Raw genomic sequence first — 23,923 nt, forward strand, 5'->3', positions numbered from 1 at the left:
TGTTCACAAGGGCCCCATTTTGCCGTCTCGCCCCAGGGCCCCGAATATGTATGGATCGGCCCTGATAGTGATTCAAATACTCTTATATTAGTTTACGGAGGAGTAAAAGAAAACTATCTCCGAAACATTGCGTACGGCCTACAGCCACTCGATGTATCACTGGCACGTGGGCCCGCCGTCCACACGTCAGTGAGTCCTCTCGCGCGCCACCTCTTCTATGGTGATAAACTATCAGTTAATCCCCTGTGATTTCCTCCCCCCAAACTCCTCCTCACTCTCTCTCTCTCAAAAAAAAAAAAACTCCTCCTCACTCCCCGGCCTCCACCCCTCCCTCCCTCCCTCGACGGCGGCGACGAGCCGCCGGGCCTCCGCGGGGCCGATCCCGCCCTCCTCTCGCCGGTACGGAACCCTATCTCCAGCTTGAATGTTCCTTCTGTACAAGCAGCGCATCCTGTCTCCGCGGCAGTCCGAATCGAATTCGAATTGAAATCGGGAGTCGCCGCGCTCCTCGGCTGGTCGCGGGCTTGCCCTCTCCGTGTTTAACTCGTTCGTCTGGCTCCACCAGGTCCTCCTGCTTCTCCTTCCTCGTCGGCGCGCGGTTCGTTCTGAGGGCAGGGAGCGACGGCGATTTGTTCGTTTTGAGGGCAGATAGCGCGGGCGATTTGTTCGTGTGGCCTCCGTGATTGATTCATGTCGGTGGCCTCCGCCTGCGGGGGCGCCATGTTCCCTCCGCCCACCAACTCCCCGCAGCAGAAACTATGGGAGGACCCCTCCTTCTTCCGGTGGAGGAAGCGGGACGCGCACGTGCCGCTCCGCTCGCAGGACACGCTCCAAGGTGAGACGAACATCGCCGCGCCCACACCGGATCGATCAGCAAGAAATATCAGGTCTCATGCTGTTTTCTGAACTTCTTTTTCTGCTCTCTGTTTTTAACTGTCAAAAAACAGGGGCGCTCAAGTACTGGCGCGAGCGGAGGAACGTGAGCCACCTGGACGCCGAGGCCGCCGTCTGGGACGACGGCGCGGTCCGCGGCGCGCTGGAGAGCGCCGCGTTCTGGTCCCGGGGGCTGCCGTACGCGCGGTCGCTCAGCGGGCACTGGAAGTTCCGGCTGGCGCAGTCGCCGGAGACCGTCCCGGACAAGTTCTACGACGCCCAGTTCAATGACTCTGACTGGGAGGCTCTGCCAGGCACGGTTGCTGCTTGCTTGTTCCGATGTGCTTTTAGTCTCCTGCTGTTATTTAGTTATGTATTTTTTTGTTTTGTTTTGCTGGAATTCTGTTGTCTAATGGATATGGATATCAACTTGGTTGCAGTTCCATCCAATTGGCAGATGCACGGGTTCGACCGTCCGATCTACACAAATGTCACTTATCCTTTCCCGATGAACCCGCCGTTTGTGCCTTCTGAGAACCCCACAGGCTGTTACAGGAAGGTTTTTCACATCCCAAAAGAATGGAAAGGTATGATATCTATTGCAGCTTATGCGGACATGTGGTTGTTACACCTACTCTACTTCTGACGAAATCAAAATCTTGAATACGCAACCAGATCTCCATTATGAATCCGTTCATTGCGTTGCACCTGCTCTACTTCTGACAGAATCAAAATCTTGCATACGCAACCAGATCTTTTGAATCCATTGATTGCATTGCAACTAGCATAAACAGCTATAATGCTGGACAATTCTGAATACAGGGATGATACCTCCAAGAAAATGAGTTTGTTTACTGTGATGATGTTTACATGGTCCATGGAATTGAAAATTTGTCTGTGCATCAAATAACAACACTGAGAGAAAATGTGTTTACTGTTATGAGTAGTTGGTTCATTAAATTACCTAAAAAATCCTGACAATGGCAAATCCTGCTGTCAATTTTTTTGTCATCTAGGATTCGCCTAATCTGACCGTGCAGTTTTCCAAGAGTTTGGCTGGTTTATATTTGTTACCTATCTCCTTAATTACACAGACATAATTGTTTGCCCTTTACATTTTCTTCCTGTTCTTATGGTATGCCTGTGCTGTCTCCTGTTATGCTAATTATGACATTTGTGTTCTGTCTCCTTATGCATAATATTTCTGTCTCTGATTGACATGGATATAGCACTGACTGTTATCATATATTATGTCCATTCCATTTTTAAACAATTCTGAGCTGATTATGATAGGTCGGAGGATCTTGTTGCACTTTGAAGCTGTTGATTCAGCTTTTCTTGCTTGGGTAAATGGCGTACCAATTGGCTATAGGTATGACACAGATAACCTCACTGCTTGTATTTTTTTATCTCCAAAACTGTACAGAGACTTATCAAGTTCATATATAACCCATAATACAAAATGAAGTAATTTCATGGTGGTGACTTGTAATAGATCCTTGCAGTATTTACTTGAGTACCAATTGGCTATAGTCATCTACTGGAGTTTTCTATTCTATTGTTCAGAAAGTAACTCCATATTTTGTGTATTTATGCAGCCAAGACAGCAGGCTTCCTGCTGAATTTGAAATCACTGATTGCTGCCATCATTGTGATTCAGACAAGGAAAATGTTCTTGCTGTTCAAGTCATGAGGTGGAGTGATGGTTCTTATCTTGAAGATCAAGACCATTGGTGGTTGTCCGGTATTCACAGAGATGTGTTGCTATTATCAAAGCCACAGGTTACTTCTTGAGTTCTGCTTGCGTCTTATTGAATGAATTCTAAGCTGTTATTTTTGACACACCATGAATTTAACACTTGAGTAAAGTACATCATTTCATGAATGAGTAATAGATTGTTTCAGGGATCAAATGAGTAATAGCAGTGTTCATGTTGCCAGCTATGTCCAGAAAAACAATAGAGTACTCTTATTTTTTCATCTTTACACTCAGATGCGAAATGTCGGCTGAAAACTTTTTTCTTGTATATATTAGCAGTGACCAGATTATTATGTAATATATCACCCATGTAAGCAACTATGCACAAACATGCTAGTTTTGAACTTGTGACATGTAAACTGCATTTGTCATTTAGTTTGTTTTTGTCTGTGATCACTGATCAGTGTAAAATCTTGGTTAATGAGTTTGTATTTTTTTTCCCTTCCAGATCTTTATTACAGATTACTTTTTCAAAGCAACTTTGGATGAGAACTTCCGGGTAGCTGATATTGAGGTAATTTTGCTAGCCATCTTGGTCAGATTATAAACATCTATGCTACATGCTGGAGTGCATGCTGCAAGAAAATAGTGAACAGTGGTATAATCCTTTTTGGGATGGGAATGTTAATTTAACCTTCAAACAAGCATATTATTAATTATAGTTGAACTAAACCAAATAGATCTTTTTAAGTTGATCACATCGTTTTTTCTTTTGAAGAAAGGTCGTCTGCCCTTTTCAGAGCAGGCTTAGTGTCTTATATAATCCTATATCATGAAGTCAAAACAGACAAAAGACAACATGTTTATCAAATGTTTCTGCATGGCTCCCATGATATAGATTTGTATGTCTCGCCCTTTTTAAGTTTTAACTCTATATTGGGCAAACCATTTTCTACCTTCCAGATGGTATAGCTGCTAACTTATGTATTAGTCAAGGAAACGATGCTGTTCTACAATTATACTGACTTTTAATTTTGTTCTATATTTCAGGTTGAGGTGGAAATTGATTCACACAAGCAAGACAGGGAGCATATCCCAACTTTGTCGATTGAAGCAACATTATTTGATAATTCTGAATCATCTGATGATTTGAATTCAGACATGTCTGCTGCTAACGTGGTCAACTTGAAGACAAAGCCAAAACCTAAGGGCGGCCCTTGCCATGGTTTTCATGGTTATGTTCTTGGTGGAAAAGTGGAAAATCCAAAGCTTTGGTCTAGTGAAAAAGTAAGAAATCTAATGCTGGGGAAATTCTATAAAAACATTAGTATTTACAATTGAACTACTATATCTTATAACTATATTTCCTTTCCCAACAGCCGAACTTATACACTCTTGTTGTTCTCCTTAAAGATGCCAATGGGAAGCTTATTGATTGTGAATCATGCCAAGTAGGGATTCGTAATGTGGTCCTGGCACACAAGCAGATGCTTGTCAATGGATCTCCTGTTGTAATTAGAGGTGTCAACAGACATGAGCATCATCCACGTGTTGGGAAGACAAATTTAGAAGCTTGCATGATCAAGGTTACTCATCCCTTCTGTAAACTGTCATATTTGAAAGCATAGCATGCCATCTGTTCAGTTTGATGTTTCCAGTCAGTAGCTTCAGTTATTTACTGTTTATCTTTTGATAGGATCTGGTTTTGATGAGACAAAACAACATCAATGCTGTTAGAAACTCCCATTACCCCCAACATCCAAGGTGGTATGAGTTATGCGACATTTTTGGTCTTTATGTAATTGATGAAGCCAATATCGAGACACATGGCTTTGATGAAAATAGCCATTTCAAACATCCTACACTAGAACCCATCTGGGCAAATTCTATGCTTGATCGTGTCGTTGGCATGGTGGAGAGGGACAAAAATCATGCGTGCATAATTATTTGGTCCTTGGGAAATGAAGCCTCATATGGACCAAATCACTCTGCTATGTCTGGTAAGCGGTAAAACGTTTTCTGCGATGCCGGTTCAAGTCTTGCAGTTTTTTTTATGATTTTGTGAATCATAATCTTGTAGGGTGGGTTCGTGGAAGAGACCCAACAAGGCTCATCCATTATGAAGGAGGTGGCTCCAGAACATCATCCACAGATATTGTATGCCCCATGTACATGCGTGTCTGGGATATTCTCAAGATTGCAAATGACCCATCTGAAAACAGGCCCCTCATTCTTTGCGAGTATGGTAACTGTGGCACCACATTTATACTTGATTCCCTTTGTTTTTATATTCATATACCTGAAATATTAAATAAAACATTTCCCTTTATTTTCAAGATATTCACATGCTATGGGGAACAGTAATGGAAATATTGACGCATATTGGAAGGCGATAGACAACACGATGGGACTCCAAGGAGGTTTTATATGGGACTGGGTCGATCAGGTTATGTTCGATTTACTCTCATCTTACCCTTAACCTTCTTTTTTACTGGGAGCATGCTATGCCAAAATTTCTGTTTGCATGGTTGTCCTTGTGTTTAATCATGATTCTAGTGTACATGACATACATATCGGGTCACTGTTGGGCCATTTTCATCGAAAATAATATTGACTCATAGACCCATGTCAATCTAATCTAGAATACACAAAATTTAAATGCCAACATAGATCATCAACTCTGTTTGTTGTTGTAGTGTCTTAATTTTGTTTCTCCACTACGTCATTTTCAAAAAATATTCAGGGTCTACTGAAGGAGGATGCTGATGGATCTAAATCTTGGGCATATGGTGGTGACTTTGGAGACACTCCAAATGACTTAAATTTTTGCATTAATGGCATTGTGTGGCCTGATCGGACGCTTCACCCTGCTGTTAATGGTAACTGGAAACACCTGTCAATTGGAAAGAAATTTATTGCTGTTTTACATGTACTTTAAATCCTGATAATCTGTTACTTCACGAAGTTGTTACACATAAGATCTTCGTCTCACTAGCCTCTAGATGTCAAACTTACTCGGTCAATTAATTCTTCTTGCAGAGGTTAAATATCTTTACCAGCCTATCAAAATATCGCTGGTGGATAATATTCTTAAGGTAGCCTTTGATCTGATAAATATTGCTCAAGTTGTTTCATTACATGGTTAAAGGATCTAATAGATCGGTTATTATTCTCATGCAGATTGAAAATGGACAATTTTCTGAGACAACAGAGGCTTTGGACTTCAGTTGGATTCTTCATGGGGACGGATGCGTTTTGGGCTCTGGTTTACTCAGTGTTCCAAACCTAGCACCACAAAGTAGCCATCTTATCAACATGGAATCATCACCTTGGTTTACTCTCTGGAGTACCAGTGCAGCAAAAGAAACCTTTTTGTCTGTACACGTGATACTGAAGGACGAAACACGATGGGCTAAAGCTGGTCATGTCTTGGCTTCAGCACAACTTTGTTTACCTCAGACAAAGGGTTTTGTTCCTCATGTATGTTTCCTCAGACTGATCCTGTTCACTCCTGTTTCTTCTCATTTATCTTACTGCTCACCAGACACTACCATCTTCAGGTGATAGCATTGTCCAAGAGCCCTCTGAGCTCTGAACAGGTTGGTGATGGTGTAATCATTAGCAAGAACCACGATTGGCAAATCAAAATAAACAGTCAGTTGGGAACAATTGACAGTTGGAAGGTATGTTGTTGTTGTCCAATGGAAGTTTCATTCTGTTAGCATATTTGAGTGTGCATCCTAGATCAAGGAGGCAAGTAGAGGATAATAAACATATAAGAAGTCCAATTGAGACTGTGCTCAAAACCATGAAAGCAGATTTTTTGGGAGGTTCATCTGAACAAATATCAGGTTTATATGACTTGGCTTTTTTTGCACAAAAAAGAGAGAGAAAAGGTTGGCCTGTTTAGTTCACAGTTATGTAGCATCTATCATTATTTTAAAAAGGTGTTCCACGCGTCGCTGTAGTTTGTGGTACCTATCTGCTCCAGTTGGTTCCAAGAATTGTATGGTCCTGAATAGCGACTGGCTTTGCACAATGCACGCTGTAACTTGTGAGCGCCATCCATGACTATGCTCCAGATTTTGTGAAGGATACCATCCATGCTGTATAAATATCTAGTCAAGGCTTATGATTGAGTCTTCGTATCATGTTTTTTTTTAATATTTATGTGACTTAAACTTGTCACAATAAGCTGTTGCCATGAGATATCTCATACGGAGTACTAGTATTTGTCTTCTAAACTTGGCCATCTGTTTTCACTTTATTCCCTTTTATGCTTTGATAGTTCCTTTCAGTTTGCAATGTTTACATTCATCTAGAACTTCTAATTGTATTTATTTTCCATGTGTTCTGAAATCTGAACAACTGCAGATGAGCTGTTCCATTGTTAGTTTACAGTTACCTTAGTAATTAGTATGCCAGACACAGAATATGATTCGAACTTCTATCAGCGTCACTGCTATTCCGTTCATCGAAATGTGGAACTCATGATACTTGTGTGAACAACAGATCAACAATGTCGAGCTTATGAGCAAGGGAATATTTCCTTGTTTTTGGCGTGCACCAACCGACAACGACAATGGAGGCTTCTACACCAAGTCCTATGCCACAACATGGAGAGAAGCCTTCCTCGACAACGTCTCTTTCTACAGCAGCCAGTTTTCAGTGAAGGAGCTGCCAGACCACACCGTCGAGGTTTCTACCACATATTACGGCCTTCCAGGGCACCTGCCAAAACCCGACGCTGCCGCTCTTTCAGAGGCTTCTGAGTCCGTGCTTTTCCGGGTCCATATGCGTTGCCGGATCTACGAGTCCGGCGACGTAATCCTGGACTACGAGGTAAACCCCAAGAGCGACCTCCCCCCTCTCCCACGGGTGGGCGTCGTGTTCAACGCGGAGAAGTCCCTGAACCATGTCACGTGGTACGGGAGGGGCCCGTTCGAGTGCTACCCCGACCGCAAGGCCGCGGCGCACGTCGGCGTGTACGAGAGCGGCGTGGAAGACCTCCACATGCCCTACATCGTCCCGGGCGAGTGCGGCGGCCGCGCGGACGTCCGGTGGGTGGCGCTTAAGAACGCCGACGAGTTCGGCCTTTTCGCGTCAACCCACGATGAGTCCTCGCCTATGCAGGTGAGCGCCAGCTACTATGGCGCTGCCGAGCTCGACCGGGCGTCCCATCAGCACAAGCTGGTCAAGGGAGACGACATCGAGGTCCTGTTTCCGTCTCCATGTGATATCTCTCTGAAAAACTGTTGGAACTGAGGTGACGGAGTGGTGCTGAAAATGGTCTCGATTGTGTTGTTGTGTGTTGCAGGTGCATCTTGATCACAGGCACATGGGGGTGGGCGGGGACGACAGCTGGACGCCGTGCGTGCACGAGCAGTACCTGCTGTCGCCGGCGGCGAGCTACAGGTTCTCGCTGCGGCTGTGCCCCCTGTCGCCGTCATCGTCGTGCCACGACATCTACAGCTCCCAGCTACCTAATTGATCGTCTCATCTGACTGAGGTGCCTGTCAGAGGTACGTCTGAGAGAGAGAAAGAGCATTCGAGAGACTGAAACAATAATGTCCGAGTCGCTCTCGCTCGTGTAAACGTAAGACTGTATAACTGGACACGTACCTGTCATCTGTCAATAAAAGAAGCGAGCGTGATGTGCTGCTCTTCAATAAAAACGACGTCTGCTTGTGGACCTGTTTGATTGTTTGTTAATTTGTGTGGTATCGTGGACCTGTTTGGATCGCATCGCATGGATTTCACATGAGACACGGCTGTGGGAGTAGGAAAAAACATATGAATGAGATCGTGATAATAGCCCCCACCCGCAGTGCAAACTTTACAAGACGCGAGCTGCTATGGTTCGGTTCATACGAAAGAAAACAAAAATTAGAAGTTACGATTTCAAAATAAAATTTGATCGAAAATACTACCGTAGGTATGACTTATAAATTGAAAAGAGGGAGTAACATGAGAAATTTGAACAGAAAAGAAACGCATTTGACCTGCATTTCTTGGATGTATAATGCGTTTCACTTCTAAACAGGTTTGAGGTGATCAAGAGCATATGCCCCATCCCTGATCCCTCCCTAAAAAATTCTCGCATGCTAATGAATCAATTTTTCTCTTTCAGGTTTCGAGTTTCCTGAAGATTTTCCAAATGTGGAGAGAACCTAAAAGAATATAGAAAAAAAAGATGTCAAGTTTTTCTGAAGATTCTCTCTGATTTTTTTTTGAGGGAAAGCCATCATGGCGGTTTATATTTCATGTGAAAATAAGGATACATCGTTTGATAGGACGTTGCGAGATGTGCAAAAAAAAAGCTGAAGCGTTTAAAAAAAAGATTATTTGCTGATATTATTTGAGAGAGACCGATACCCGCCCGACCCCGCCGCCCCCAGCTGAGCGCGCAGAGGAGCCACCCACCCCACCAGTCCGCCACCATGGCCGCCCGGAGCGCTCTCCTCGCCGCCGGCGCCGCAGCACTGGTCGCCGTCGCGGCCGTCTTCCTCCTGCCCGACCCCGCTTCCCGCCTCCCATGTACGCGCCCCCTCCTCCTCCCTCCCACCCCCTCCGTTTTCCCGCGGAGGGAAGCTCATGCTCAGCTCGTCTCCTCTCCCCGCAGGGGCGCAGCGGGGATGCTTCGCCGACCTGATTCTGGCCAACGCCACCATCTACACCGCCGACCCCGCCCGCCCCTTCGCCGGCGCCATAGCCGTTCGCGCCGGCCGCGTGCTCCGCGTCGGCACCTACGACTCCCTCAAGGTTGTCCTCCGACCTGCTTGCCCCCTCTCTCGGCAGAGATTATATCTGTAAAAAAAATATCTGCTCTGTTCTGCTTGCGGCGTCACTGCAACTGCAACCGCAGGCGCATATATTTTCTGTCTCCTGCGTTTCGCTCAAAATTGACTGCATAGACTGTAAAGTGCAGGAATTCAAGGGCCGAGACACGTATGAGCTGAATCTCAGTGGCAATGTGGTGCTCCCGGGATTCATCGACTCCCATGTGCACCTAATCGACGGCGGCCTGCAGGTAGTGCTTTGCCAGTTTGCCTATCTGCCTCCCCTTGCAATGACATCATGACATGGACAGGCCGGGACATTACAGTTTCAATATTACTACAGTTCTGTAAATTTAACTTCACAGTGTACTTCTGTTTGAACTTTGCTGCAGTTGGCGAGGGTGCCGCTTCGAGGAGTTAGAAGCAAAGCTGAGTTCATCAGCAGGGTTAAGGGAGCCGTCAGAGGTTTCCATGAACTATGCTGCTCTTTCTCTCAGTTTATCCATTCTGTTTTTAATCATTTTGTTGCTTAGTACTGTACACCATGGGATGTTTCTGCTTTCTGTTATTTATATACTAGCATGGTTTGCACACAAGGGTCAGGGGTTTGGCAAGACATGATTTCTGTTACATGTATCCGACTAGTCTTTGTCTACTGAGTTGTCTGGTGTTACCAATCACCAAATATCTCTGCAATACTACTACTATCTCTGAGACTTGTTTCCTGAACAGATAAACATCCTGGCGAGTGGGTACGCGGAGGAGGTTGGAACAATGATTTTTGGGGTGGTGATCTCCCCACTGCAGCTTGGTTAGACGACATATCTCCTGATAATCCAGTGTGTTTTCAATTCAATCTCACGAGTTCGATCTTTTCCGAGAAGCTGTTACATAGGGCCAGCCAGTGACTCATTTTCAATTGCAGGTCTGGCTCTCACGCATGGATGGTCACATGGGATTAGCCAATTCACTGGCTATGAAGATTGCTGGGATTGACAAAAACACAAATGATCCAGTTGGTGGAACTATTGTAAGAACAACGGAAAGAGGTAACCTTTTATTGAACTTAAGTAATTAACATTTAACACTGACCTTTTACCTTTGCGGGCCAGGAATTATTTTTCAAATACAATATGATTTTCAATTCAAGCACAAATATGGTCTCACCAACAACAAAAAACTCAGAAGCAAACCGTTAACTGTTATGATCAAGAAAGTTCATGATGAATTATCATGGTCATGTGTGCCTTTTCTGAATTTTTTGTATATATTTTCACAGTATTCTCACGGAGTCATGGTTCGCACATTAAGATATTGGTGATATAATATGTTTAACTATGTAATGTGCACTGTTCTTTTTAATTAGTCATGTACTCCCTCCGTTTTTATTTACTCTGCATATTAGAGTTGACTGAAGTCAAACTTCGTAAAGTTTGACCAAGTTTATAGAAAACAATATAAACATTTATCATAATAAATCTATACGATGTGAAAGTACATTTAATAATAAATCTAATGTTGTTGATTTGTTATTGTATATCTTAATATTTTTGTATATAAACTTGGTCAAAGTTTGTAAAGCTTGACTTTGACCAAAGCTAATATGCGAACTAAATAAAAACGGAGGGAGTACTTTCAAGTGCAAACATTGTTGTAAACACTTAGGTAAGATTAAAAATTCACCTGACCTGCATTATTATTTGTAGAGCCCACTGGTCTTCTGGTTGATGCTGCTATGAAGCTTGTATTTGATGTGGTTCGAGAAGACTCTGTAAATGAAAGACGAGAGGCTCTCCTTAGAGCAAGTAAACACGCTCTAATGAGAGGGGTGACTACTGTTGTTGATGTTGGAAGTTATTTCCCTGGAACCTCAGAAGAGCAAACTTGGCAAGATTTTTCTGGTATCTTGTGCCACTTTTGCTTGTAATATTGGTGTTATGAAAACACCAAACTCAGATACAAAGTATCTTACAAAAATCTGCAGTTAACAATAGAACATATCAATAGTTCCATATATATGTCTGCATTATACTTTGCGGAATTTATTGGTGGGACGCGTCCATTGTTGATGTCTTTTTTTTTTGAAACAACAGAATGCAACTAAACTATATACGTTGAGTTTTGCACCCCCAATCGATAAAATGTTTGTTAATTCTGTTAGACATAAAGCTAATCTATCTGGTCTATATTGTCAATAATCAAGCATTACTCTGCCATTCAAGTAAAAGAACCATACTGCTCATGTTAAATCAAATCTTATGTAGAGCTGGACGTTTCTTCCGTTGTTTGGATGACTCCTAATGAATTTCAATTTGATTCACTCGTACCTTTCTTTTGAAGGATCAAGGATCTACTTTTGTAGTTTTTCATCTATAACCCTTTTTTTGGACCGGAACCTTATTTGTTCTGAAGTATTGTGCTTACATCACAACAGATGTCTATGTATGGGCTCATTCTATGGGAAAGATGATGATCAGAGTCTGCTTATTCTTCCCAATGCCGACATGGCCTCGTGTTTCTGTAAGTTATGTTTCATGAAATATACCAAGCTCTTCTGTTCTAAGTGCTTAATATTATGCGAATGCTATTAACAATTATCTGCATATTATCTCTTGTAGGATCTTATTCATGAAAGAGGTCGATCTTTAAGTAGGTGGATTCATCTAGGTGGTGTGAAAGCTTTTCTTGATGGTTCTTTGGGTTCCTCAAGTGCATGGTTCTATGAAGTAAGTAAGTCTTGAGTATGGTCTGAGTACCTATCAGACATGTTGTTAGTGTTAGTGCATTTATATTGATGGTGTAGAAATTTATGTCCATAGCAATGCTGTCTTTTTGTGGCTAAAGCTTCACAAATACTCTGTTTTATGCTCGTGCGTGGAATGTGATACATCATGGTACTAGTTTGTGATTGGTCTTGTTATGTATAAAGGACACCAATATGATTAGCCCGATCAGTCTCTGTTTCTGCAAGAAACTGTAAATTGAGAAAGGTTGTGTCAGCAAGTACATTTAACAAGTCATTCAAAATTACATCTTAGTGCACTATGATATTTCATATCTACACCATATTTTTTATGGAAGAGATGCACATCATATTCTTATCTAGAGGGTTGATATTTTAGCGCTAAATCTTCTTTGCATTTTGAATTTATGGCTGAAAAATTTGTGGTGGTCCATTAGCAAATAAGGTTTGAATTTTTGTTAGCGTTGTTTGAAAAGGGTATCTGGTTTTGTTACTTATTCATTTGGTGGTGGAAACTGTAAAGGTGTACAATTATTACTCATTTCCTTCCTTTTGCTGAACTAAATACTCTGACTTGATATGCAATAGCTTTGCGAAACAATATAAAAAGCTTGTCCCCATCTTATAACTAGAATATTTTTTGGATAATTAACATCTTGTTTTACAATTTATACCATCGTGTAACATATTGGTCGTGTACTCGTGTCAGCTAGGAAGTTGATTTCTCCAGAAATATTAATAAAATTATTATGTTCTGGTTTATAAGAGTTTAATATATATGGTCAGCCTTATGTGGATGCTCCGAGCAATTATGGTCTCCAATTGTTAGATATGGATGTTCTGCTCAATGCAACATTAGAATCAGACAAATCAGGACTTCAGGTACACGTTTTTTCCATTTGTGCACATGCTTAATCATGTTTACCATCATCTGAGAAAGTAATATTGTTCTTTTTAAGGTTGCCATACATGCAATTGGAGATAAAGCTAATGATATGCTGCTAGATATGTTCGACAAGGTTGTTAGTTTGAATGGAACGAAGGACCGTAGGTTACGGGTATGTTTTTCTGCTAGCATACTGAACAAGAGAATTTGCCCTCAAAGCATTTTTGTAGTAACTAACTAATAAGTTGAATGTAATTTAAACTTGCTTCATGTGAAATCAGATTGAGCATGCACAACATCTATCCCCAGGTGCAGCAAAGCGCTTCGGAGAGCATGGTATCATTGCGTCTGTGCAGGTCAACCATTCTCTTCCATTACTGTATGTTATATAATGCTCGTAATGATGGTCTCTGTTCGCTGCATAAAAACATAGGAGTCTGAAGGCTCTTGTATTGCTCGAAAGGCGAAATCGTGATAGCACTTTTGTAACTAGAGGACTTCATTCAGTTACTTCTGGTTATAAACATAGGAGTCTAGATTGTGAAAAATATCATACTAATCTTATGAAGACAGAAGTTGCAGTGCATACAAGCACAATATGTCAGAAATACTCTGAAGCAAGAGAAAACAACAGGTCCAGCTTTTTAAGTATTCCATATTGAAGGTAAAGCACCATGACATCACATTCGATCTGCCAGTAAACAACAGACAGTAGACACAGCCTAAAGAAAATGTAACATAGAAAAAAAATACATGTTAGTAACCTGTCATTTCTTAATCTAGATATTCTCGTATTGTTAAGGGGCTTTTGCTATTCCCTGCAAAACAAGGTGCTTCCGCCATTCATGATTAATGAATCCCTGTTACTTTTCAGATCATTTTTAACATTTTACCTAATGGCCTGTTATGTGAGTACATATCAATCTGTGTACAGTTCTCCATGTCGTTACTTGAAATCATATGAAATGCACACATTGATATGATAAACGTGGATTGCAGCCTCCATCTTCTGAAATATGCGCTTGTTTTTGCCAGCCAGATCATTTGTTGGATGATGCTGACTCTGCTGGGAAGAAGATCGGGGTAGAACGAGCTGAGCGGAGTTCCTACTTGTTCCGATCACTACTGGCCGGTGGCGCACATCTGGCTTTTGGTTCTGATTGGCCTGTATGCATTTCCCGAAATTCCTCCAAATATTATAGCCTTTACTTGGGTGGAGATATAGGCAGTTAACTGTATTTGTGTGTGTGTTTATTTTCCAGGTTTCAGATATTTACCCTTTGCAAGCTATTAGAACTGCGATGTCCCGCAAGCTGCCTGGATGGGACGAGCCTTGGATCTCCGCAGAGCGCTTGCCCCTGGATGATTCCTTGAAAGCGTGAGTCTCTTTGCGGTGTCATGCATGTTCCATTTGGTTATACTCTGTTTCTGAAATGCCATGGAATGCCTCACTGATATCTGGTCATGCCGGTATCCACTCGCATTATGATGTTGAGATCTCCATATCGCAGAATTAGCAAACAGTATGATGTTGAGATCTGCATGTGTGTGTGTTTATGACGTATGATACTTGCAGGAACTCACTATGTTTCCTGTCTGTACTAATCGAGTTCTTTCTGCACGAGCTGCAGGCACACGATATCTGCCGCCTACGCCTGCTTCCTGGACCATGTTGTGGGTAGCCTCGTCGAAGGGAAGTACGCCGACTTCGTGGTCCTGCCGTCCACCTCGTGGCGTGAGTTCGCCGGCGACATCCCGGGGCACGTCCTGGCGACGTACGTGAACGGCAAGCAGGCCTATCCGTAGCCCCGTTCGCTGCGATGGCGCTCCGGCAGCCTCCAGGTCCGGTCCGGATTCAGATAGAAGACACACATACGTTAATTAGCACCAACCATTGTTGGTTTATTCTGGAAGCACTTGTCAGGCCTTGTACAACGGAAGATGCTTAGGGAAGGTGCTTAGAAAAATAAACCGGTCGTTTCTTAAGCACCGGTGCTTATTTGTACAGGAGAGACGTTTAGAAATAGGCACCGGTGCTTCAGAAAAACTCGATTTATTTTTCTAAGCATCTCTCTAAGCACCTCCCATTGTACAAGACCTCATAGTACCAATCTTATTTATTGATACTGTTGTGACATGATGAGGGTTACGTTGGATCCACATATTTTTTGTACTTTACGAACCGAAAGCGTCTGGGTAGCAGACTGGTGGTGTGATGATGCGCGCCCAATTTTAAATTCCAGCGTTGAACCCTTTCAACTCCGGCTGATTTTGTCTCATCGCGCGACCGGCCGGTCCACAGCTACCATTGCTTCCCTTTCGGCCTGAAATGTTCGTGGTGGTTGGTCTGTGGATGGACTCACTCCATCGGCCGGAGGAACGGCCGACGACTAAGATTGACGGATTGCCGCGGCTGAAGCCTGAAACTACGGACCGATGACGCGGCCCAAAATACCCAGGCCGGGCCGGGTCGGACTTGCCTCTCTCGCTGGGCTCGGGCTTTGTTTTGTAGCTCGAATGCATATTCGGGCTGAGCTTGGGCTTTCGTCCTTGCACTGGGTTTGCCCATAACAACACTGAGAAGCAACATACGGGCTGGGCTTTTAGGCTTTAGGCCTATGTCTGGCTGGGGTCATATATATATATATATATATATATATATATATATATATATATACCATTCGTATACAAGTTTAAAAAGAAATAGAAGAAATATTAGGTAGATTTGTTGGAATCTGCTATAGAGACATTCCTTAAATTATTAGTTAATGCTACACAGACGGGATGGTTCTTACAGATTCAACGGAGTGTGATTAGGTGGAGGTTTCGGATTGAAGATTAGGAGGAAGGCGGGGGCCACCCCCATGAGAATAGGAGGAGGGATTAATTAAAGTTGTTGATCCCGTGAAATGTCCATAACTATCCGTGCGTTTAGAATTATTTGGACACCTTCAGTAACCAATTATTGAAAAAATTGTACGGGATCAGCTGGAGATGCTCTTGCTGTCACCGTCGACTAGTTTGTCCCTAGTAGCAGTTGGTTAGGGATATGCTTGCCACTTGGTGTTTCTAGAAGCACCATTGTTTCCGATTTTGCGGTGCAGACATGTAGTGGGCTGGTCAAACGTTCCACTTTGCTTGTGTATTCTTCCTAAGAGCAGTACTACTAACATGCCTATTCTTTTTAGAACAAATGTATGACTTGTCCTCGCATAAAACGGGGGAAATAGAAGTAGTATAACATGCAGGCGCCCAAATTAGAGAACGACAAGGCTGCACGCCCATAGTTTTGCCTGCGTTGAAAGCTGACTGGTGCGTAGTAGTTCAGCGAGAAGCGTCAGCGACAAGATTAGTTGAGCAGAACATAGACCATGGTAGGATGCCGGACCGTGGATCGGCTATGCAAAACAGTGTGCGCGACGTGGACACCGCAAACTGTGTCGTCAGAAATTTCTTTTTTTTTTAATTATCTCCAAGTCACTGCATCAAAATAATGCATGCAACCATCTTTATTAATTTATATATCAGAGTCTATCAAAATAAATACAAACATCAATCCAAAGTCACCTTCAAGATGAATAAAGTCGCTACACTTACAAGTATAAAAAATATGCCCTGAACGTATCAACGAACACCATCTAATCCAATGGCATTAAGAAGTCGCCCGCCTGGCAAGCTGGGAGTACCGACCAGTCTAGGCGTCTCACAACGCGCACCACATCCGCAAGTTTTAGAATCCACCGCCGCCATCTTCTGTATTCCCATCTTCACGAGGGATCATTGCATAGATTTTGCTAATCCCATATGTCGTCGACGTCACCACGACGCCAAACAGCGCCACCAGCCTACGTGCGTCCATCCTCACACGCCCGTTGGCAACACTTCGGTGCACCATGCCGCCAAGCCCCCTCGTCGGCCTTGCGATAGATGTAATACCCTCCTCCTCTTGTCCCCACCAGTCAGCTCCTGCTCCAAAATGATACCCCCTTGAAGGAAAAACAACACCGTAGGTGCCCTCATCGTCCGATCCGGGAGACCCAGATCAAAGGTTTCCCCCCGGAACATCCCAATCGTATTGACACAACCTGCAACGACGATGCATCGAGAAGGACATGATGTCATAGATGCCACCATGACCGCAGTAGGCGCGTTTTTTTATCTGAAGTCGCGTCGCCCCAATCTCGTAGCTGGCTGGGACCACGCGGAGCCTCGCCATGAATACGTATGCTGCCGCCGGTACACCGGCAGAGAACCAGCAACCCTCACCGGCCCCAACGTGCCGCCAGCCATACATCGGCAAAACCGATGACGAATCGGGCTGGGGACCAGATCCACGGCCGCCACCACGCCCACCATTGCCGGAGACCTCAGATCCTGCGGGCCATGGAGGATAGTGTGTTCGTCTCACGACCAGGGACACCGCCTAGGCCGCTGCACACGCTCCCCACTGGACTCGCCCCGACCGATCCATGAGGGTTGTCGTTGCATCCAGCACCCCGGCCTCTTCGGCACCAGACCTGCCGCCGTGGTGGCCTATGCCACCGGCTGCGGCGGCGGAGGGGAGGCCGCGTCGTGGTTGGCTATTGGGTGCTTGAGATCGCCCCCTGGAGGCACCTTGGGGAGGCGTCGCGAGGGGGTCGGGAGTCTGTTCGCGTGGTTAGCTGTGTTGCCGACCATACATGTCTGCATTCTCTTGTCGTTATGCTATCCATCTGCAGCTTGTGATCATTTCAAAACAAAACTTCCGGCCTAGATTGAATTGAAATGATGTTTGTGGCTTCTTATAGATTGAATTTGTTTCGTACATTTATCTATGAGAAAATTTGGGGGGTTAAAATTCTTTCCAATTCGAAAGTCACGAATGATCAAAGGAAGCAGAGAAAGAGGGATTCGAACCCTTGGTAAAGAAAATTGTACAAACTCACTCGATCGGCCGGAGGAATGGTGGATGGCGAAGACCGACAGGCCGCCACGGCTGATGCCTGTTCGGCCGTCGGCGGCGGCGCGGTACGGAGTTGGACTGCACACAGCCGGGCCCGAATCCAACTCGGCTTCTTTCTCCTGATGTCACGCGGGCTACGTACCCGCTGATGTTCGCTAAACTGTCACCGTAGGCCGCTTTAATCTTTTCTATGGAGTAGATAGTGTTCTGCAACTCCTGCCGACGAGTCCGGTCTAAGGTTGCGGAGCGAGAGCGAGCATCATAGTCGATCACACACATGTACAGAAAGTAAATGGACACAGAGATGTAGAGGGGAGTTTTTCTTTATTAATCATCATCAACTGTACATACACAGGATGCTCCCCTCTTTATATAACTAGGGGGTGGAGGGATAAGTGCGCACTTTAACGTTAAGTAGAGGGACTTGGTCTATAATGGGCCAATGACTTGTTCCATCCAAGGCCCAAGTTTCCCAACACTCCCCCTTGGGCAGTTATCCGTATATCCATGCCTCAAAACTTCGAAAACCCCAGTGGGAAAAAATATGGAGAAAGAGCGCATAGTATACATTGTTGCATTGCACAAATTGCCTCGTCAAAAACCTCGTGTGAGAAACATCAAGAAAACTCACTCAAGGGAAAAAGAGTACAATCCACTCAACCGTCGAGTTGAGTACTCGATCATCGGGACCGAGATTTTAACGATGAGTTTGTGAAGTTTCTCCGCCTGAACCTTGCATCTCCCTAAGTCTCACCATACCGATTTCACATGCACATCTCTCGAAGGATGGCATCGGTAATGATTTAGTGAACTAATCAGCAAGATTGTCACAGGACTTAGTATGCAAGATTCTGACCTCGTTCATCTTCTGCAGCTCGTGTGCATAGAAGAACTTAGGGTTAATATTCTTCATGGGATTTCTTTTATAAAACAGGCAGTATTATCTTCATAGATAATGGTAGGGGTTTGTACGGTGTTCAGCCCACACGTCTGCTGAATGTGGCAAATCATCCGCCGAAGCGATACACACTCTTTTGACGCTTCGAATAGTGCCATGATTTCTGAGTGGTTCGTGGAAGTCGACACAAATGTTTGCTTGGACGATTTCCAGGAAAACGCAGTTCCACCACAAAGGAAAACATATCCAGTCCGCGATTTGCAATCATGCGGGTCCGATAGGTACCCAGCATCGGCATAGCCTATAATAGATAGGTCTTGATTTCTTTTATAAAACAGGCCAAGATTTTTGGTCCCTTGCAGGTAACCGAAGACGTCCTTGACACCTTTCCAGTGCCTCTTTGTAGGTTCAGAACTTTACCGACCAAGCAAACTGACGGCGAACGCAATGTCTGGCCGTGTACAATTTGCGAGGTACATGAGTGCTCCAACTGCACTCAGGTAAGGAACCTCTAGTCCCAGAGTTTCCTCCCCCTCTTCCTTTGGCCTGAACGGGTCCTTGTCTGGTTGTAAAGATCTTCCGACCATCGGGGTCTTAGAAGGATATGCCTTATCAAATCCAAATCTCTCCAACACCTTCTGGGTGTAGGCCGACTGATGCACTAGAATCCCATCAGGGGAATGTTTAAGTTGCAGACCTAGACAGAACTTAGTTCTACCCAAATCCTTCATCTCGAATTCCGACATCAGGTAGGAACTCGCTTCCTCAATATCCTCAGGCGTACCGATTATGTTTAAATCGTTCACGTACACCGAGATTATACAGAATCCATCTTGGGATCGCCGTATAAAAACACATGGGCAATCTTTATTGCTCGTGTAGCCCTTCTCATGTAGGAAATCACTTAAGCGATTGTACCACATTCTACCAGACTGTCTGAGTCCGTACAGTGCCTTTTGAAGTTGAACATTGTATAGACCCCTGTTTGCTCTATCATGATTCGGAACAAGGATACCTTCTGGAACCTTCATGTATATGTTCGAATCCAAGTTACCATACAGGTAAGGAGTGACAACATCCATTAGTTTCATTTTCAAGCCCATGTTTACTGCCATCGAGATCAAGTATCTAAAGGTAACTCCATCCATGACCGGGGAATAAGTCTCCTCAAAATCGACACCTGGTCGTTGAGTGAACCCTTGAGCGACGAGCCTTGCTTTGTACCGTACTACCTTATTATTTTCATCTCTCTTTCGAACAAAAACCCACCTATGGCCAACAGGGCGAATGTGGGGAGGAGTTCGACAAACTAGATCGAACACCTTCCTTTTGTTGAGAGATAATAATTCGGCAGTAATTGCCTGCTGCCAATCTTTCCAATCCGACCTTTTCTTGCAATCAGCGAGCTGTTAGGCTCAGGGTCAAGATCTATGATTGAGGCAATTTTCATAGAAAAGTTAATGTCGACAATCACCATTGCTCGGTTCAGGGACTCCCCCGTATAAATATAATTTATTGCCATTTCGTCATGGAGCGCATCCAGCGCAAACACTTGCTCTAGCAAATTTCCCATTATGGGAGCAAGGTCCTTTAGATTTCCTGCGCCGACGTGTGCGCACACATCTCCGCTAGGTGTTTCCCCTATGGGAAAGTTTAAGTCCGGAATTTCGTGCATTGAATTTTCCGTACTTGTGCCAGGTCTCGACTGGCTCCCCGTTTCACTTTGGGGTACTTTGGCGACATGCTGTAATAAATCTCTCTTATCCTTTTTCGTCGGGCGTCCCCGAGTACTTGGGATTTGAGAAGCTGGATCTCTCGTCCTTTTAGGCCTTTGGACGGGAGCGGGTATACCATCATTTTTCTTTGGTATTTCAACCCTTTCCGGTGCATTGCGCGCATGCACATGCAATTTTGTCACAGTCTTTAAGTCACTAAAGTGGTCAGGCAGTTGATTTGCTAAAGACTGCAAATCTATTATCTTTTGGACTTCTCTCTCAGTCTCAGCAGTGTGCGGGTCATGAGCGTGGATTCGCATGGCGTGCCACGTGATTTCTCGACTTTTAGCATCAAGGGGTTGATTCTCTCCCCCTAAAGTCGGGAAAAAAATCCTCATCAAAAATGCAATCAGCAAAACGAGCCGTGTGACAATCACCTGTCATAGGGTCCAGATACCTGATTATGGACACAGTCTCATAACCAACGTATATCCCCGACTTACGGAGCGGGTGTTGGAAATATGCCCTAGAGGCAATAATAAAAGCATTATTATTATATTTCCTTGTTCATGATAATTGTCTTTATTCATGCTATAATTGTGTTATCCGGAAATCGTAATACATGTGTGAATAATAGGCACCAACATGTCCCTAGTAAGCCTCTAGTTGACTAGCTCGTTGATCAACAGATAGTCATGGTTTCCTGACTATGGACATTGGATGTCATTGATAACGAGATCACATCATTAGGAGAATGATGTGATGGACAAGACCCAATCCTAAACATAGCACAAGATCGTATAGTTCGTTTGCTAGAGTTTTCCAATGTCAAGTATCTTTTCCTTAGACCATGAGATCGTGTAACTCCCGGATACCGTAGGAGTGCTCTGGGTGTACCAAACGTCACAACGTAACTGGGTGACTATAAAGGTATACTACGGGTATCCCCGAAAGTGTCTGTTGGGTTGACATGGATCAAGACTGGGATTTGTCACTCCGTATGACGGAGAGGTATCACTGGGCCCACTCGGTAATGCATCATCATAATTGAGCTCAAAGTGACCAAGTGTCTGGTCACGGGATCATGCATTACGTACGAGTAAAGTGACTTGCCGGTAACGAGATTGAACGAGGTATTGGGATACCGACGATCGAATCTCGGGCAAGTAACATACCGATTGACAAAGGGAATTGTATACGGGGTTGCTTGAATCCTCGACATCGTGGTTCATCCGATGAGATCATCGAGGAGCATGTGGGAGCCAACATGGGTATCCAGATCCCGCTGTTGGTTATTGACCGGAGAGCGATCTCGGTCATGTCTACATGTCTCCCGAACCCGTAGGGTCTACACACTTAAGGTTCGGTGACGCTAGGGTTGTAGGGATATGTATATGCAGTAACCCGAATGTTGTTCGGAGTCCCGGATGAGATCCCGGACGTCACGAGGAGTTCCGGAATGGTCCGGAGGTAAAGAATTATATATAGGAAGTGCTATTTCGGCCATCGGGACAAGTTTCGGGGTCACCGGTATTGTACCGGGACCACCGGAAGGGTCCCGGGGGTCCACCGGGTGGGGCCACCTGCCCCGGGGGGCCACATGGGCTGTAGGGGGTGCGCCTTGGCCTACATGGGCCAAGGGCACCAGCCCCAAGAGGCCCATGCGCCTAGGGTTTCAAAAGGGGAAGAGTCCCACAAGTGGAAGGCACCCCTAGGTGCCTTGGGGGGGGAGGGAAACCTCCCTTGGCCGCCGCCCCCCTAGGAGATTGGATCTCCTAGGGCCGGCGCCCCCCCTAGGCCCTCCTATATATAGTGGGGGAAGGAGGGCTTTCCCACGCCTTTGGTTGCCTCCTTCTCCCTCTCCAACACCTCCTCCTCCTCCATAGCGCTTGGCGAAGCCCTGACGGAGTACTGCAGCTCCATCACCACCACGCCGTCGTGCTGCTGCTGGAGCCATCTTCCTCAACCTCTCCTTCCCTCTTGCTGGATCAAGAAGAAGGAGATGTTACGCTGACCGTACGTGTGTTGAACGCGGAGGTGCCGTCCGTTCGGTGCTAGGATCTCCGGTGATTTGGATCACGTCGTGTTCGACTACCTCATCCCCGTTCTTTGAACGCTTCCGCTCGCGATCTACAAAGGTATGTAGATGCATCCGATCACTCGTTGCTAGATGAACTCATAGATGGATCTTGGTGAAACCGTAGGAAATTTTTTTTTCTGCAACGTTCCCCAACAGTGGCATCATGAGCTAGGTCTATGCGTAGTTCTTCTTGCGCGAGTAGAACACAATTTGTTGTGGGCGTAGATGTTGTCAACTTTCTTGCCGCTACTAGTCTTATCTTGCTTCAACGGTATTGTGGGATGAAGCGGCCCGGACCAACCTTACACGTACGCTTACGTGAGACCGGTTCCACCGACTAACATGCACAAGTTGCATAAGGTGGCTGGCGGGTGTCTGTCTCTCCCACTTTAGTTGGAGCGGATTCGATGAAAAGGGTCCTTATGAAGGGTAAATAGAAGTTGACAAATCACGTTGTGGCTTTCACGTAGGTAAGAAAACGTTCTTGCTAGAACCCTTTTCAGCCACGTAAAACTTGCAACAACAATTAGAGGACGTCTAACTTGTTTTTGCAGCAAGTGCTTTGTGATATGATATGGCCAAAGTTGTGATGAATGATGAATGATCTATATGTGATGTATGAGATGTTCATGCTATTGTAATAGGAATCACGACTTGCATGTCGATGAGTATGACAACCGGCAGGAGCCATAGGAGTTGTCTTTATTTTTATATGACCTGCGTGTCATTGAGAAACGCCATGTAAATTACTTTACTTTATTGCTAAACGCGTTAGCCATAGTAGTAGAAGTAATAGTTGGCGAGCAACTTCATGGAGACACATGATGGAGATCATGATGGAGATCATGGTGTCATGCCGGTGACAAGATGATCATGGAGCCCCAAGATGGAGATCAAAGGAGCTATGTGATATTGGCCATATCATGTCACTATTATTATTTGATTGCATGTGATGTTTATCATGTTTTGCATCTTGTTTACTTAGAACGACGGTAGTAAATAAGATGATCCCTCATAATAATTTCAAGAAAGTGTTCCCCCTAACTGTGCACCGTTGCGACAGTTCGTTGTTTCGAAGCACCACGTGATGATCGGGTGTGATAGATTCCAACGTTCACATACAACGGGTGTAAGACAGATTTACACATGCAAACACTTAGGTTGACTTGACGAGCCTAGCATGTGTACAGACATGGCCTCGGAACACAGAAGACCGAAAGGTCGAGCATGAGTCGTATAGAAGATACGATCAACATGAAGATGTTCACCGATGTTGACTAGTCCGTCTCACGTGATGATCGGACACGG

At 44.6% G+C, this 23,923-nt stretch overlaps 2 protein-coding genes across 2 annotated transcripts; both read left to right on the forward strand.

Annotated features, from left to right (window-relative positions):
* Positions 1 to 256: 256 nt before the first annotated feature.
* Positions 257 to 8,266, forward strand: LOC125546069 (beta-galactosidase). The gene is made up of 18 exons (XM_048710198.1): positions 257 to 399; positions 566 to 835; positions 948 to 1,187; positions 1,314 to 1,460; positions 2,167 to 2,245; positions 2,472 to 2,655; positions 3,081 to 3,146; positions 3,623 to 3,859; positions 3,952 to 4,158; positions 4,269 to 4,572; positions 4,653 to 4,812; positions 4,910 to 5,018; positions 5,316 to 5,451; positions 5,612 to 5,667; positions 5,753 to 6,052; positions 6,133 to 6,255; positions 7,085 to 7,786; positions 7,890 to 8,266. The coding sequence occupies exons 2-18, from the start codon at positions 691 to 693 to the stop codon at positions 8,061 to 8,063; spliced, it is 3,369 nt and encodes a 1,122-aa protein (XP_048566155.1). The 5' UTR covers positions 257 to 399; positions 566 to 690; the 3' UTR covers positions 8,064 to 8,266.
* A 662-nt stretch (positions 8,267 to 8,928) lies between these two features.
* Positions 8,929 to 15,162, forward strand: LOC125546070 (protein LONG AFTER FAR-RED 3). The gene is made up of 15 exons (XM_048710201.1): positions 8,929 to 9,109; positions 9,195 to 9,334; positions 9,501 to 9,602; positions 9,744 to 9,816; positions 10,084 to 10,190; positions 10,277 to 10,400; positions 11,058 to 11,252; positions 11,786 to 11,871; positions 11,970 to 12,077; positions 12,881 to 12,976; positions 13,054 to 13,152; positions 13,262 to 13,336; positions 14,016 to 14,147; positions 14,243 to 14,358; positions 14,612 to 15,162. Exons 1-15 carry the CDS (start codon positions 9,013 to 9,015, stop codon positions 14,784 to 14,786), a joined length of 1,725 nt encoding a protein of 574 aa, XP_048566158.1. The 5' UTR covers positions 8,929 to 9,012; the 3' UTR covers positions 14,787 to 15,162.
* The last annotated feature ends 8,761 nt before the right edge of the window (positions 15,163 to 23,923 follow it).

The sequence above is a fragment of the Triticum urartu genome, chromosome 3 (genome assembly GCF_003073215.2).
Source record: "Triticum urartu cultivar G1812 chromosome 3, Tu2.1, whole genome shotgun sequence".
In the NCBI taxonomy this organism is placed as follows: Eukaryota; Viridiplantae; Streptophyta; class Magnoliopsida; order Poales; family Poaceae; genus Triticum; species Triticum urartu.

Excerpts from the sequence above, each read along its gene's own strand:
- LOC125546070 (XM_048710201.1), top strand. The coding sequence starts at position 9,013 with ATGGCCGCCCGGAGCGCTCTCCTCGCCGCCGGCGCCGCAGCACTGGTC. Across the intron at positions 12,977-13,053 it reads CAGACAAATCAGGACTTCAG|GTTGCCATACATGCAATTGG; the intron begins GTACACGTTTTT and ends GTTCTTTTTAAG. Across the intron at positions 13,337-14,015 it reads GTATCATTGCGTCTGTGCAG|CCAGATCATTTGTTGGATGA; the intron begins GTCAACCATTCT and ends TGTTTTTGCCAG.
- LOC125546069 (XM_048710198.1), top strand. The coding sequence starts at position 691 with ATGTCGGTGGCCTCCGCCTGCGGGGGCGCCATGTTCCCTCCGCCCACC. Across the intron at positions 5,452-5,611 it reads GCTTCACCCTGCTGTTAATG|AGGTTAAATATCTTTACCAG; the intron begins GTAACTGGAAAC and ends TTCTTCTTGCAG. Across the intron at positions 6,256-7,084 it reads GAACAATTGACAGTTGGAAG|ATCAACAATGTCGAGCTTAT; the intron begins GTATGTTGTTGT and ends TGTGAACAACAG.